The sequence below is a fragment of the Nuphar pumila genome, chromosome 8 (genome assembly GCF_984573655.1).
Source record: "Nuphar pumila chromosome 8, dmNupPumi1.hap1.1, whole genome shotgun sequence".
Taxonomy (NCBI): domain Eukaryota; kingdom Viridiplantae; phylum Streptophyta; class Magnoliopsida; order Nymphaeales; family Nymphaeaceae; genus Nuphar; species Nuphar pumila.
Genome location: NC_143256.1, coordinates 116,154,815 through 116,169,622, shown reverse-complemented (window position 1 = coordinate 116,169,622; position 14,808 = coordinate 116,154,815). Strand labels below are relative to the sequence as shown.

Here is a 14,808-nt window from a genome sequence, read left to right as displayed (position 1 = left end):
ATAAAATTTCAGAAGTTTTCATAATGACCAAAGAATCAACTTTGTTAGATTACTTGTCACCAAAGCTCAAGCAAAAAAAAAAGAAATGAAAACACACAAAACAGTGGTGGAACCAAGATTTTCCATTATGATGGGGAACACGGCATGGTGCATGTGTATATGTGCACGTGTGTGTGTGTTATCCTCTGTGTTACATCATCTCCAAATGGTATGGACTGATTTTCTACAATTATGATGGTACTGACCTACTTTATTATAACCTTGACTATCAATTTAGTGAATTGATTTTGAAAAAGACATACTGGTGATTTATATCATAATTGGTTAAGAGACAAAAAAATAATAATGAGTTGACTCTAGACAGACCAAATTAATATGCACACAAACACACACGTGTGTTTGCATGTGTGTTTGAGTATGTATTGAAATTTTCAATGAACATGTGAGACAGAAGAGAAAAATCTAATAGAATAAATTGGAGCAACTCTCAATGATGGAAGAGAAAACATATAAGCAACCCATCCTTTTTCCTCGTGGGTGTGAGATAGTGCATGTGCGTCTATCCGCATGCAGAGAGAGAGAGAGAGAGAGAGAGAGAGAGAAACCTCAAATCTAAAAATCATATACTTTATATCTCTATGTTATATGTTGGGGATCATTAACAAAATCTATTCTCTTTAAGAAAGATGTATTTAAAATGATAAGTTACATGGAGTATAATATTACATACTTTCCAACTTTAGTTCATATATAAGTGAATAAAATCATCTGAAAAAACAAAATCTTTATTACACCCAGAAAAACTCAAGCATATCCCGCTCATTTTAGAACAAGCACAGCTTATCTCCCTCATGTTTGGGTGGGGCAAGTACTATGCCAGCTAACTGGGTATTCACTGTTGTTGGTTTTCCTGTCTCTATATGTGTAAGTGTGTAGGCGCATGTCTGTGCATGCACATCTGAACTGACAGCAATAATGCTTGCATAAAACCCTAGGCCCATTGGCACCCCTAGTTCCTACCTAAAGTTGGACCCGGGCCATCAATTGTGCCCACACCAACATATTGCGCAATCTGGTTAGACCTCTCCAACTGAGGGACGGCATCTCTTATTAGTCTTAGCCGCCTTCTATTGAAAGGACCGACCCCCTGCTCTCTCTCTCTAACCCACCATAGCTTATCAGAGCTCATAAAAACTGGCTACAGACAACCCAAGCTGATCAACCGGCAGCATATTCTCAAGTAATCACCAATCACTGATCAATTGATCACTATCATAAAAGCAGAAGACTAGAAGATACCATACCCTAGAAATGTCTCTTTTCCTGTACCTACTCCATGACCATTTAACATCCCATCCACTCATTAATACATGAATGAACGGAAAACACACTTACAATATTCCACATATTTCACCTCCAAAATTCCAGGAAGATGTACTCAGAAAAAAAGTAATGTCCCTCACCTTTGCTGGTTTCCATTCTGTGTGCTCATTCAGCTCTTTCTGGATTCGTTCTTTGGGCCTGTTATGCTCTTTCTCCTCATGAGACTTGGAAGAACGGGTCTTTCTCAAGAAACCCGATGAGACATTGCCATAATCCTCAGGTTGATAATTATCAATTTCAGAGGCCAGAAGGGGAGGAGGCTCTGCCATGTCCCTTGTTACCCATTTCCATTCCCTTTTGTGACGACTACTGGCTTCCTTCACTGAACCTTCTTGCACATGCTCAGAATTCATGTGTAAGCTGTCATTCTGATGCTCCGTTTTTGAGTCATTTTGTTCTGTACATTCAGCTAGCAAGGATTTGGTTCGACCTGCTGCATCTGGAAAAGATGATTCGTGGGGTTTCACATAAAGATGAAGGTTTGAAGAAAGATGGTCCCACAACCTGCATCAAAGTTGTAATAAAAGTAAAGTGACTTGGTTATCTCAATCAAAATGCCACAGGTTCTGGAAACTTCTATGCATCGAACAGAAGCAGGATAACTTTAATCTGTTACATTACCAGGACACAAATGAACTACAGTCGTCCCCAAGAAAGACATGAAGGTCTTGTTCAGCTGCTTCTTTGTGCTTGCCATTCTTGACCAGCACAATAACATAGTCCTGCAGAGTGAAGATAAGAAACATGAAAATGTTTCCTTGTTTTGTATAAAGAATGCTTTGTATTAAGAATACAAATATCTATGTCTTTATTTGCCTGAAAAGCAAGCTTTAGGATTTATATTGAAGCTTTTAACAGATTTGGCAAAAGACAGAAGTAGCTTCAAAATAAGAGCATACTGTTGCTTACTTTGTATGAAGAATAGCAAAGGTATCATTCAATTCTTTCATTTGTCAAGTTCTGATAAAACAGCTTCTGACACCTTCATGGTTTCATCCAAGTTTAAGAGAAAAATGGCAAGTCATCAAACAAAAGTAATGTATGACACAATCACCAAAGAAAGAACTCTATAATAGCAAACAACTGAACTTGAAAATGTTCTCAAAAAAAATCCTACAAAAAAAATGAAATTAGCACTCATGCCATCTAAATGAATTTCCTCCAACAATGTGGTCAGATCGCAAAAGCAAAATTTGTGCATAAATGCATTTTACACCCAAGCATGAAATATAATTATTCAAATCAAAGTTTAAAAGGTCGCTGGGTCCAACAACTAAAACACTTCAATATCAATGTTCGAGAGCACTTCATTAAATTTATCTCTAATTAATAGTGTTTCTTCCTGTTCATAGCTAGTGGGCCATACAGCAAATAAAATACTAATATGGAGCACAAGAAATATGTTGAAATGTCTGCTGTTGCAAAACATTTCCAATTTTTTCTTTCTAAAATTCAATATATCTAGACTTTTACAGTTGAACTTTTTGTCTGCCACCCAAGTATAATTGAAACACCCCGCTTTTAAGCAGTGGCTTTAAATGATGTTTACAATTTTACAGAAAAGGGCAAATTGCCAAAAACATTAACAACATACACACAGATCCAAATATTAACAGAAAATCAATTAGACTAGTATAGAAAATATAACTAAGAGACGACTGGCTCCTAAAAAAAATTCTAAGTGCACCCCATATAGGGCACTACCACACTCAGATTTACAGATGAAATCATATAGAATTGGGTCCCTTTTGATTGCGCAGAAAAAGTAGTCATAATGGATAAACTTGTCTAAGAAATAGTGGGGCCCATACTTTCCTCCAAGCCATCTCAAATGTGTTAGAAAATTATCCTGGAGAAAGGCATCTTTCTCGACAAGTTTCTCCAAAAGAAAATGTCATATCTCATGGAGCCTATCACTTGTTTCTAGATAAATTGTCTATGGAGGAAAACATCAAAGTAACTTTCTTCACTGGAAAAAGTTGTCAAAAATCAAACAGCCCCTCATGGTTATCATCAGTTTGTTCCATGAAGTTGTAGTCCTGTGGCCTTCACGTATTAAAAAAAATCCGCAGAAGAATAATGATATTCAAGAAAAGATTAATGAAAATTATGCAATAGTAACATGGTGGTGGTTGCTCGAATCTCATATCAAAGCAATGTCAGAAAATTAAGCTCCTACAGAAGAATATCTGAAACCACTAACATGGTTGAGACAAGAAGATGAGAAAACAATTCCTCTTGTGCAGGCATCCATATCTTTTGAAGCTAATACAACGACACTATGAAGTAACATGGAAACAATAGAATGTGCACCATATAATGTCAGAAGCAAACGTGATTTTGAATCACCATCCTAGATGACACAACACAAACTGCACTATGACATTGTCGATATGGTCAATGTATTTGTTGGCCTTTCTCCATTATTTGTTATTTTACATGATTTTCTTTGTGTTAGACTGTTATCTAATAAATCGAGAGTTGAACATAATTTGTATGATTAATGCTTAAGAAAAGTAAGCCTAACCCAGTCATATATTCTTATATATAAGAAACACTGAATAATAGAGTTATATAAATTAAATATTTAATATATGCATGTTACTGCATCTTAAATTTCATAAAAAACAAAAGCGATGTCCACAATCCCCATCCATAAAAAATATGTCCATATGACAAACCCATATAACCTACAGAAGATATCAGAAACGCGATAAGAGTTGTACATGATTCCTTTCAAACAAAAAAAAAATTAATCGACCATTTCTAACTGAATAGCCCCAGTATACCCATGTTTACATAGGTGCTTGGCATTTTCAGGTGCTCCTCTATCCATGAATATTGCAATCTTTTTGCAAGATGATGAGAAAAAGAACCTCTACCAATATTTTTCTGAAAATTTGGAAAAGAAATGTCTTAAAGATACCACAAAATTATCAAAAAAAAGATTGAAAAACTCACTCTGTGCTATTTTTAATTCGAATTTAAACAAAGGCTTCTTAGAAAAATAAAAAACGTTTGGGGACATTACAAGAACCTGCTTTGGAAAAAATTTATCTTAAAATATCAAAACCATTTAAAAATTCAAGCTGTTTTATTTTTTATTTTTTAATTTAAAGTAACGGCTTTTTATTACTTCCTTATTCATTTCTTCCTAATGAATTCTTTAAAAAACACTTCAAAATTTTACAAGAATCTAGCAATCTTATCACCATTTTACAACAGACCTCCCAACTCTTTTGACTTGTCAACTACCTACTTTTTCTTTGAAGGAAAGCTACCGACTTTTCCTCGGCACATTTGAAATACCTGCCTAAAGAAAAAGTTACATTTCGTCCTTCACTGATAAAGCAATCCATCTTATGTTCTTTTGCTAAAGAAATAAATGTTGAGGACATTCTACTCACTTTATTACACTAAACCATGGCCAACTGGTTAATTAAGGAACCAGCCAAGGGTGGGCAGAGGCCTTGGCCCCCTCAAGAATTAAAAAATAAGTAAGAAGCTAATATGGGAGCCTGGGCCCCAGCCTGCGGCAAGTAATGTCTGCCCCCCCCCCAAAAAAAAAATAATAATTAGAAAAATAAGTAATAAGCTAATATGGGGGCCTGGATCCCAGCCTGAGACAAGCAAAGTCAAATGACAGTCTAACAAAACCTTCTTTCATGAATTGAGAAATACATGTAGCCATGGGATCCATAGATTTTGTTAGGTAGTTACTCTTGCTTTTACATAATGACAAAAAGTCCCATAACTAAAAAAATATTACAACCATCACCCTAACTATCATTATTCAAATTTTTTTGTTAGGAGAAATTATTTCCATATAATAAGAGCACTATTTCCCAAAATTGTGAATGAACATAGTGTGCCAATTTATTATGACGCCATATCAGTGTACAATTTGTACAATAAATAAAAGGGCAATCTTGTCTATTAAAAGGTTGCAGTGCTATTTACAGCACACTATCAAGACACAATTTATGAGCAAACGACATAAAAGGAGGGTTAGGATTTCACTAAATGACTAAAATATCCATATATTCTGCAACGGGATTATTATGTTGTATCAAATTTTTCTTTGCATATGTAGTTTAACCTTTTGTCTTTAAGAGTAGTTGCACGCACTAATTTATTTGGAAAACTAGGATATGCTGGGATATTGTGTGATGCTCTATGATGCAAAGAGAGAGATGACGAAGGAACCCTCACCAAGAACCGGTTTCCACGTTAATGGGCCCACCTCCTTGCAAGGTAAAACTCTGGGTTGAGGATACGACCACGCAGCCTTACATGCCCCAACCTTGATAAAGCAACGGCAGTGCCCATGTGCCAACGGGATTCGATCTTGGGCCCTCAGCTTGACACAGGACCCCGCTGACGACATGGGTAACCACCAAGCTGGTTACTCAGTATATGTGTGTGTGTGTGTGGTGCAACAGTAGACGCCCAGACATTGGACACACGTGCAAGGTGTCAATAAAAGGGTCTTTAGCGGCGGTCAGCGACCACCGTTAAAGCCTTTTTGGGTGTTTGTTTGATGTTTTTAAACCATCTACTATTACACTATATATATAATATAACCGGCTCTCCTATTTAATTTTTCTGGTTTCGCCCCTGGAACTAGATGCATCATTGTATCAAAAGATCAAAACCCCAAGGTGGTTAAATGCAATGATTGAATGGTTGGGCAGTTTTTTGTAAATAGACAAAATTGAGTGGTGTTTTACTTTTACCCCAAGTATTTGAGATCTAGTGTTTGAGTAAACTAAGAGTCATGTTGAGAACCATTAATATCTCCTTTTGAGGTATTCAAATGCAACCTTGAACTCCTCTTTGAGTGGCATCACCAAGCCCTTTTGACCATGGCAATGACCAAAGCAAAAGGTGGCTAGAAATTTGTATCTTCAGCTCCTTCACAATCCTCCATTTACTAGCTCCAAGTGTGACTCAGTCACTCAGCAAAGGCAAAATCGATTCAATGAATTCAAGCCACCATGGCCAGACTGCAAGAGTCCTATGACTCCTGTCATAAAAAAGTTAAAGAGTTCCTTTCCAAAAAGATTCCAGCCATGGATAAGGCTAACTATAAGTGGTTATTCTTGCAAAGCTGGCACCATTTGGCTTTTCTCTAACTACCACATTTGGTAAAAAGTGGCCTCATGAAGATAGGCAAGTATAGTGTTGTTTAGACTATATTTATCAAGATGCTTTCCAGCCATTTAACCAATAAAGGGTCAAGTGGCAATGGATGGGATTGCTTTTGGTGACTGGAGCGACCTCCTATGTCAGCCACCTCTTTGTCAAAAATGGGAAAGATGGCTGAGAAAGAGAAAGAGAGAAAAGGTCTAGACTAAGTTAGAAATAGGTGTTCCTTTGTTTGGTTGCACCTGCCCTCATGAAGCAATCAATAATTTCCCATGCCTTTTCTCCAAAAAGAACCCATGTCATACAAACCAAAGTTGCTAGACCAGGAAGCGGAAGCAGGAAACGATACCAGAAGCGAGAAGCGAGGCATTTTGAAATGTAAAGTAGAGAGAAGTGAGGAACCAATTTGAAAACGAAATTGGAATTGAACAGGAAGCAATATTAGAATCAAATGGGAACTAAAACGGGAATCAAATGGGAAGCGAATAAAAATTAAAATTGACTTCTTCAGTTTCATGATTTTTAGTGTAGGAATTAAACTTTTGTCAACATCTAAAAATGATAGTCACCTATTTAGAAAAAGCACATGGGAAGTGAGTAGAAGCATGAGATGAAAGATGAAACACAGAGAAAACATGAAAAGAAGCATGAGAGGACATATAAGAAGCATGTAGGAAACATGAATGAAGAGTATGAGAAGCATAGGAGAAACGTGGGAGAATCAAGATTTCCATCAAGTTTCGGAAGTGAGGAGTATTGCTCTTCTAAAGCAAGTTTTTGGGGAGTGCGCTTCCCACCTGTATAAGAAGCTTTAAGTAACTCTGATACAAACCATATCGAGTATCACAATACCTATTCTAGCACTTATTTGGCATAGCAGACCATATTGAAAAAAAAGTGTTGCAGTTGGTGCCTGCAAGGGCCCTGCATATATGGCTAGGTGGACCCATTTAAGGCTTTCAAGTTGAAAAAGGTCGAGAGTTCAATCCATGGGATGTGTTTCCTTTGTCACAAGGCCTAAGCCAAATGGAAAACTATCGTTGGTTGGCAGAGAGGGAGCAATCATGGAGTTTTACACTACAGACGTGACACTTCTCGGCTCGTAATGGGACATTCAAACCAAGGTTGTCGATATTGTATCGTATCGTATGATACGTATCGTTACTTTTGGGGTTTGCGATATGACACATACTTGTATCACGATACGAGTACCCGTATCGTACGTGACAGGTCTGGCGCACTTAAAAAGACCAAAAAGTCAATTTTTTCAATTTAGGTTTAAAAGGCCTCCTGAGGACCGAGTTCTCCATATGCCTAGAGGTTGTTAAAAGGGAACCCACGTCCCTTAGGTTCCGTGAGATCGATTTAGGGGCCGATTTGTGAGCAAAATAGAGGGTTTTTGCGATTTTCTCAAGAGTGCATTTTCACCCATTTTTTCATTCAAGGAAGTGGGTTAAGGTAAAAAATATTTATTTTTGTTTGTTATTGAGTGTTTTTAGGGAAGATGACATCGGAAGATCCGGCATAACAATGGTGCACTCAAGTAACGAGTGTAAACCTATTAAAAATCAAATGCAACTATTGTCAAAATAGTTTTTTGGCTGGTATCACTTAGTTGAAGCATTATTTAGCTTGGACACATCATAATGTGCATGCATGAATGTCAAGAAAATTGTCGGATGTTGTAAAATGGCAAAGACAACAATTACTTGATGATTTGAGAGGAAAAAGACAAGAAAGAGAGATAAATAAGGCAGAAATGGGGTATGCAGAGACCTGAGAGGACATGTATTACGAAAATGAGCTCCCTACTTATGATCCTACAGCCCATAATATAGGATCAAAAGTAAGAAGTTCTGCAGTGAAGGGAAAAAGTATGGTTGGTGCCAGTAGTAGTGTTGCAGCGACCGCCGCAAGCACAAAAAGAAGAAGAGGAGGGAGTTTTCGAGAGGAGGATCAGGACGTAGAGCTAGAGGCTCTATTAGGAGTTTTTTCCCTCCTAGGATTGCTTATGAGGTGCAGCCCAACATTCGTACTGCTATAACTCCTTAGCATTTAGTCGAAAAGGCGGATGTCACCGTTGGTAGCTATGTCACAGGGATTCAGCCAGACAGGTGCCGCACCCGCGTCGACGCGACGCGATGCGAGTGCGCATGCGGGTGCGGTCAACCCGACCCTGGGTGCGTTGACCGCACCCAGGGTCATTTTGGTCCAATTTTTTGATTTTTTTTTTAAATTTTGCCCTGTGAAATGGGCTGCGGAATTTTTTAAAAAAAAAATTGCTGACAGTTGACCACGCAGCGGGACCTGCCCCTTGCTGGATTTTGATTTTGGCCTTGATAGCTTCGGTCTCTTTAGAGTTTGCCTATTCCCTGACAAGGACTTCTAGATTCTTCACCTCTCCCCACCCCTTGCTGGATCCCTGCAGGTAGTGATGAGAGAATGAAAGGACAGAACAGCCGAAGCGTGGATGCCTGCTTGTTGCTGCTACTCTTGTTTTATAAAGGGGCACTTGTGTCCACAACATCTGACGAGCTTTGTTGGCATCCCGATCTTTCTTCGTCAAGGATTTTCTCTCTCCATAATAAATGATAATGGTGGTGGTAGCCTTGGTGGCTATTAGTATTCACTTTTCTCCTAACGAGATGGGTGCTCTAACCGTAGCCTGGTGTAGACCTCTATTTTCCACATGTCAAATCCAATAAATTTCTTTTAGCTGTCATCCAGAGTCCAGACCGAAGATCTGTGTGCAACTGTATATAAAATGAAATTTGAAGAACCCTAGGCAGCTATGTCACACGGACTCGGCTAGGGAGGTGCCGCACCCGAGTCGACACGCCCCGACACGGGTGCGGACACGGGTGCGGCCTCGGACACGGCCTGGACTCGGTCAACGCCGAGTCGGACTCGGTCAACGAGTCCAGGCCGAGTCCGTCTTAATTTTGGACTCGGTCAACGTTGACCGAGTCCAAAAATGTCCATTTTTAGTACAAAAAAAATAAAAAAAAAAAGATCTTTTTATATATTTTTTAAAAATATATATATATATAGCATGAGTCTTAAACATTAGGCCCAGAAAAAAAATTATTCTTAAATATTATCATTTAATTCTCTCTCTCAATCTTAAAAGCTAATAAATTCTCATCCACGAGTACCAACACTTTTCATCCACCAAGTTCTCTCTCTTATAAAAGCTAATAAATTCTCATCCACGAGTAGCAACACTTTCTCATCCACCGAGATCTCTCTCTCTCTCTCTCTCTTTTTCAAATCTAGCTTTCAAAAATTAAAAGCTTTTAATGCTTTTAATTAATGTTATGAATTTTAGCAAAAGATATTTAATGCATTTACCAGAACATGCTTTTAGTTAATGCTTTTAATTAATACCTTGATGATGTTTTATTCCCATGGTAGCTAAGACTCGGCTGAGTCAATGATAAACTCAGCCTAGTTTGGTTCTAACACAGTTATACTACTATTTTAACTCAGTTAGTTCAGGATCTGAGACAACTTGGAAGAGTCACGAGCCGAGTCCAAAATTTATATAGACATATGCACACACTGGATATATATATATATATATATATATATATATATATATATATATATATATATATATATATATATATATATTTTTAAATATATATATATATATATATTTTTTTTAAATATATATATATAGCCGAGTCCCCGTGTCCAAAATTTTTAAAATTGCGCCGCACCCGTGTCGCACCCGCACCCGCACCCGCACCCATGTGACATAGCTAGGCAGTGGCGTGGTAGTGGCGGTGGAGTCGTAGGCCTCGTGAAGACTCTCTCTCCAACAAACCACATCAAACCTTTCGCTTATATTTTTTTTCGTGAAGACCGGGGAGTTTCAGACATGATTGAATCATGACAGTCAGCAGAACGCAGTAGGCTGGGTCGATCAGATTGCCAATCCTTTTGGTTCATCAATTTTGTCCCGTTACGCCAAAGTACACAACAAGCAGAACGTGGGTAACAAGTCTTCAAACAAACACACCAGCAAAAAAAAAAAACTGGTTATAAGTCCTATATATATATATATTATTTTTATTTTTTTGTCGCACCCCTGCACCCAGGTTTTTTGGAAGTGCCGCATCTCCGCACCCACAACCGCACCCATGTGACATAGGTTGGGAGATGGTTATATGATGCTTGCATTCCTTTCAATGCAGTAAATTTTTTTCATTTTCAGGTCATGGCAGATGCCAAAACTAGTATCGAGCATGGATATAAAATGTATCCATATCATGATTTGAGAGAAAGTTTTAGATGCTAATGTGAAAAAAGTGAAGGCATATTGTAACGAGATGAAACAATCATGCAGAGAAACTGGGTATAGCATCATGGCAGATTGGTGGATAGATAGAAAGTCAAGGACCTTGATAAATTTTCTTGTTTATTGCCCAAAGGAACCATGTTTTTCAAATTAATTAATTTGTCTGATATGCCCAAGACAGCAAATGTATTGTTAAGGGTTTTTTACCAAGTTGGGGAAGAGGTTCAGCCTCAAAACATTATACAACTCATTATTGATAATGCAGCAAATTATAGGGTACAAACAACGAAACAACAAATTATAGGGTAGCAGGGGAAAAATTCGCAGAAAATTTTTTGTCATTTTTTTAGACCCCATGTGTTGCCCACTGCATAGACCTTATGCTTAAGGATATCGGTAGCATGGATGAGGTACATCAAACAGTTGAATACTGCCACAAAATTATTAAATTTATTTACAATCATGCATGAGTTTTGAGCCTAATAAAAAAGTACTCTGATAGTGTTGAGTTGATTTGTAGTGCAGCTACTAGATTTGCTACGAATTTTTTTCCAGTGCAAAGACTAATAAAGAATAGAGTTGCACTCAAAAAACGGTTTTCATCAGATGAGTGGAATGCATAACCCCATGCACACAAAAAAACTCAAAAAAATTGTAGATATTGTATTCAGAAGTGAATTATGAGATTCATTCGTCAAGTTGTTGAGAATAACTATATCTTTGGTGAAGGTGCTTTGATTGGTTGACATTGAAGACAGACTAGTTATGGGAATTCCCAGCAACAAGAATTTTTTCTTCCCAAATGTGTCAAACATATATTGTGTTAAAGATGGCCTATAAGGATCCAATGAGACAGCTATGCTGGTAAAAGTCAAACTACTTCAACCAAAGAGCCCTAGGTTCCAATTCCACTAGTAGCAATCCCCAACTAGGCTATAAAAAACAAAATATTTGAATACTAAAACAACAAAAATTAGGAAAAAAATGGACACAACGTGTTTCTTGGTAGCTTCATATACCTATCTCTAACATCACCTTTTTAGAAACATGATTATGTCCTACCACCATTAAGGTTGTACCTAGACCTACAAAGGCTTGAAGCTTCTTTGAATGTGGAAGTCTAACATGGAACATCATCCATGCATACATGAAGCTAAACAAAACCTAGGAGGCTCAAAATGTTACACATGGATCAAAACTAAAACCAAGTAGAAGGTCTACATGAAAGTCACATTAGATTAGTCAACCTTTAAGAAGCCAAAATAATAGGTCCATCGGGATTGTGCAAAGTGGACCAACTTGTAAATGTTGTTAAATTTTAGCAAAAACAAATATTGCTTCATATTTTAATTGTATTGGGATGGTTTAAGGAACCAAAAATGAGCTAGAGTTATTCCTTATTTTCTTTCAGATGGGTAATGAACATTAGAGACATGAACTTATCCTTAACTATTTGTGCAGGTAAGCATGTAATAATAGCTACAGCTGCTTGTCAAGTACCATCATGTTAGTGGCTTTTTGGTTTGGCTTAGATTTATCATAAGAGTTCTCTTTTATGCAGGGGCGTATCTAGGATTCATGTGAGGGGGAGGGGGAGCAAACAGGGGTGTAGCCAAAAAAAATTTATTTGCGCTATAGTCGGGGGTTCGGGGGCAGCGGCCCCGAAAAAAAAAATTTGAGATAAAATAAAAAATGGCTACAATTATTAATAAAAATCTATTTCATATGGACAAATCAAACTATTTGCTGCAGTCAGGGCTGGGCTAGGACTGGACTGGGCTACAAAAATGGATAAAAATCTATTTCATATGGAATCAGGGCTGGGCTAGGACTGGGCTTTTAAAAAAAAAATTAACTGTTTCGGGAGGCAGGACTGGGCTACAGCCCAGTCCTGCCCCCCCCCCCCCCCCCCCTAGCTACGCCCTTGCTTTTATGGGACTTGTGCATTCATCATTCATATGTTTCAAATAAAGAAGGAATTAGAATGGCCTTATTTCCAGATGACACATCATATGCACTGTGCATTCAAAGAATTTAAATATGAGACATACTTAGAAGCCCATATCAGCCCATCAGTTCATAGTGTTCTTTAACTAATATATACAGCAGCAGCTAGCAACCACCAACTCAAAACTGCAATGAATATGTGAGTGATTTCAATGAATTAAGGGCTCTTCAGCACCCAATGACATTAGTCATTTCATATTTCCAACAAATGCTTTGTTACACAAAACTGCAGTCCTACCAGCCCACTAGCAATAGAACACAAATACAGGTTTATGACTATTGTAATCATAAAAAGCTAATCTATTTGTCATCATCATCAATTAATCATGGGCCTAATAAAAGCAAATAATCGTAGCTAAGAGACCACCCAATAAGCTTCTAGTGTCCAACAACAGAGATGTTATGACGGCATTATTGTAGACCCTCTCATCACGACTGACGCTTTCAGCTCTATATTGGTTATTCAACAGAACCTCCAATTTTTAGCATCTTCTTTGGCTATATGACCAGGTGCTGATTTTCTCCACTTGTAGAACAGTGATGTAATAAACAACTAATTATTGGTATTTGGGACCTTGTTCAGATCTATCAGACCAGACATATAGAGAATTTAATCCTCCTCTCTCACTGTTTAATCGTAGACAGCATCTGGTGCATAACATAAAAATTAACATGGAATTACACAAACACATTATCCCAAACCCATGTCCAAAGCAAGACGAACAAAGACTAGTTTTTTTTTTCATTTTAAAGGAACGCCCAGAACTTAACATGTTCAAAATCTAAGACTGAATCTTCCAAGAGCGCAATTGGTTATACAAGCAACGCCAAGAAAATAAAATAATGGCGGCTAAAGAAAATAATACTATCACGCTATGGCTTCCCAACTTCAAATATTTTACAATTACGAAATCGCGCTCTCCTACTTATCACCAATTCAACAACCATAAACGCATCAATACAGGCACCAAAAGTTCCATCCGACGGTTTCTTTTCCTCTACACGTCTAAAAACTCAAAACAAAAAAAATACCATTCACCGAGTTTTCAAATCAATGAACCCACTTCACTAATCAGCAGGCGTTGAACAAAAATCACAACAAAAAAATCTAAATCTAAAACCATCCTAGGATTTTTGTCCTTCTAAACCTCGAAGAGCAACCTTTCCGAGATCTCACTTCCCGATCAACAACAAATTCAACAACTACAAAAACGCCTTCAAAAATCTCAAAAAAAAGAATAAAAAAAAGAATCGAAATCCACGTCGAGGGACGAAGCGTACCGCGAGAACGTCGTCGTTGTAGCCGGTGAACTCCAACAACTTGGCCTCAACCTCCCCCTTCAGCCGGACCTCTCCTTCCCTGCTGAAATCGTACTTAAACGTGCGCCCTCCCGCTCGATCGGAGCCGTCCATCACCGACTACCAAAATCCCTCAGCAATCGAAAAACGGAAAAACTCTAAATTGTTCACGCAAGAGGAAGCGGTTCCCTCCGAGAGAGAAGGAGCAAAGCGACTCTTGCAAAGACAGACGCCAGATTCCGGAAGTTTTCGCCCGAAAATGGTTTTCCGATTAGCGAGAGGGAAGAGAAACCGCGCTCACCGTCCTCCGGAAAGACACCGAGAGAGAGAGAGAGAGAGAGACGTAACGTGATCAATTTATATAGGCGTCATGTACTAGTAGTTACAAAATCTCGCTCTCAGATAAATATCGGGATATTTTGAAAAAAAAATGGGTGAAATCTCTGAAATATTCGGTATATAAATATATGAAAAATGTCTACAACACATATACATGATAAAAGATTAAATAAAAATATCGTCCTTTCAAAAGAAATGATATTTTGATATGCATGTCTTACTTATAATAACAGGATTCGTGAAAATATCAGGTGCAATATGATTGCACAAGTATTTGTGCCTTACGTACCTGATCACCCTCGATCTTGAGGACGGGGCCTGTCAGTTGT

At 37.9% G+C, this 14,808-nt stretch overlaps 1 protein-coding gene across 6 annotated transcripts in view; it reads right to left on the bottom strand.

Annotated features, from left to right (window-relative positions):
- The window catches only part of LOC149830335 (uncharacterized), a 39,305-nt gene extending 24,836 nt beyond the window's left edge, over window positions 1–14,469 (bottom strand). For 5 of the 6 annotated variants that reach the window (XR_016433852.1, XR_016433853.1, XR_016433854.1 and 2 more), the window contains exons 1-3: window positions 14,123–14,469; window positions 2,005–2,105; window positions 1,464–1,887 (exon numbers count right to left, since the gene is read on the bottom strand). Coding sequence is in view for 2 of the 6 variants with exons in the window: in XM_090016445.1 (XP_089872571.1) it covers window positions 1,464–1,887; window positions 2,005–2,105; window positions 14,123–14,254 (657 nt within the window). In the remaining 4 variants the exon portion in view is untranslated. The remainder of the gene's footprint in view (window positions 1–1,463; window positions 1,888–2,004; window positions 2,106–14,122) is intronic. The other variant, XR_016433855.1, reaches the window with a different exon arrangement.
- Window positions 14,470–14,808: the final 339 nt, after the last annotated feature.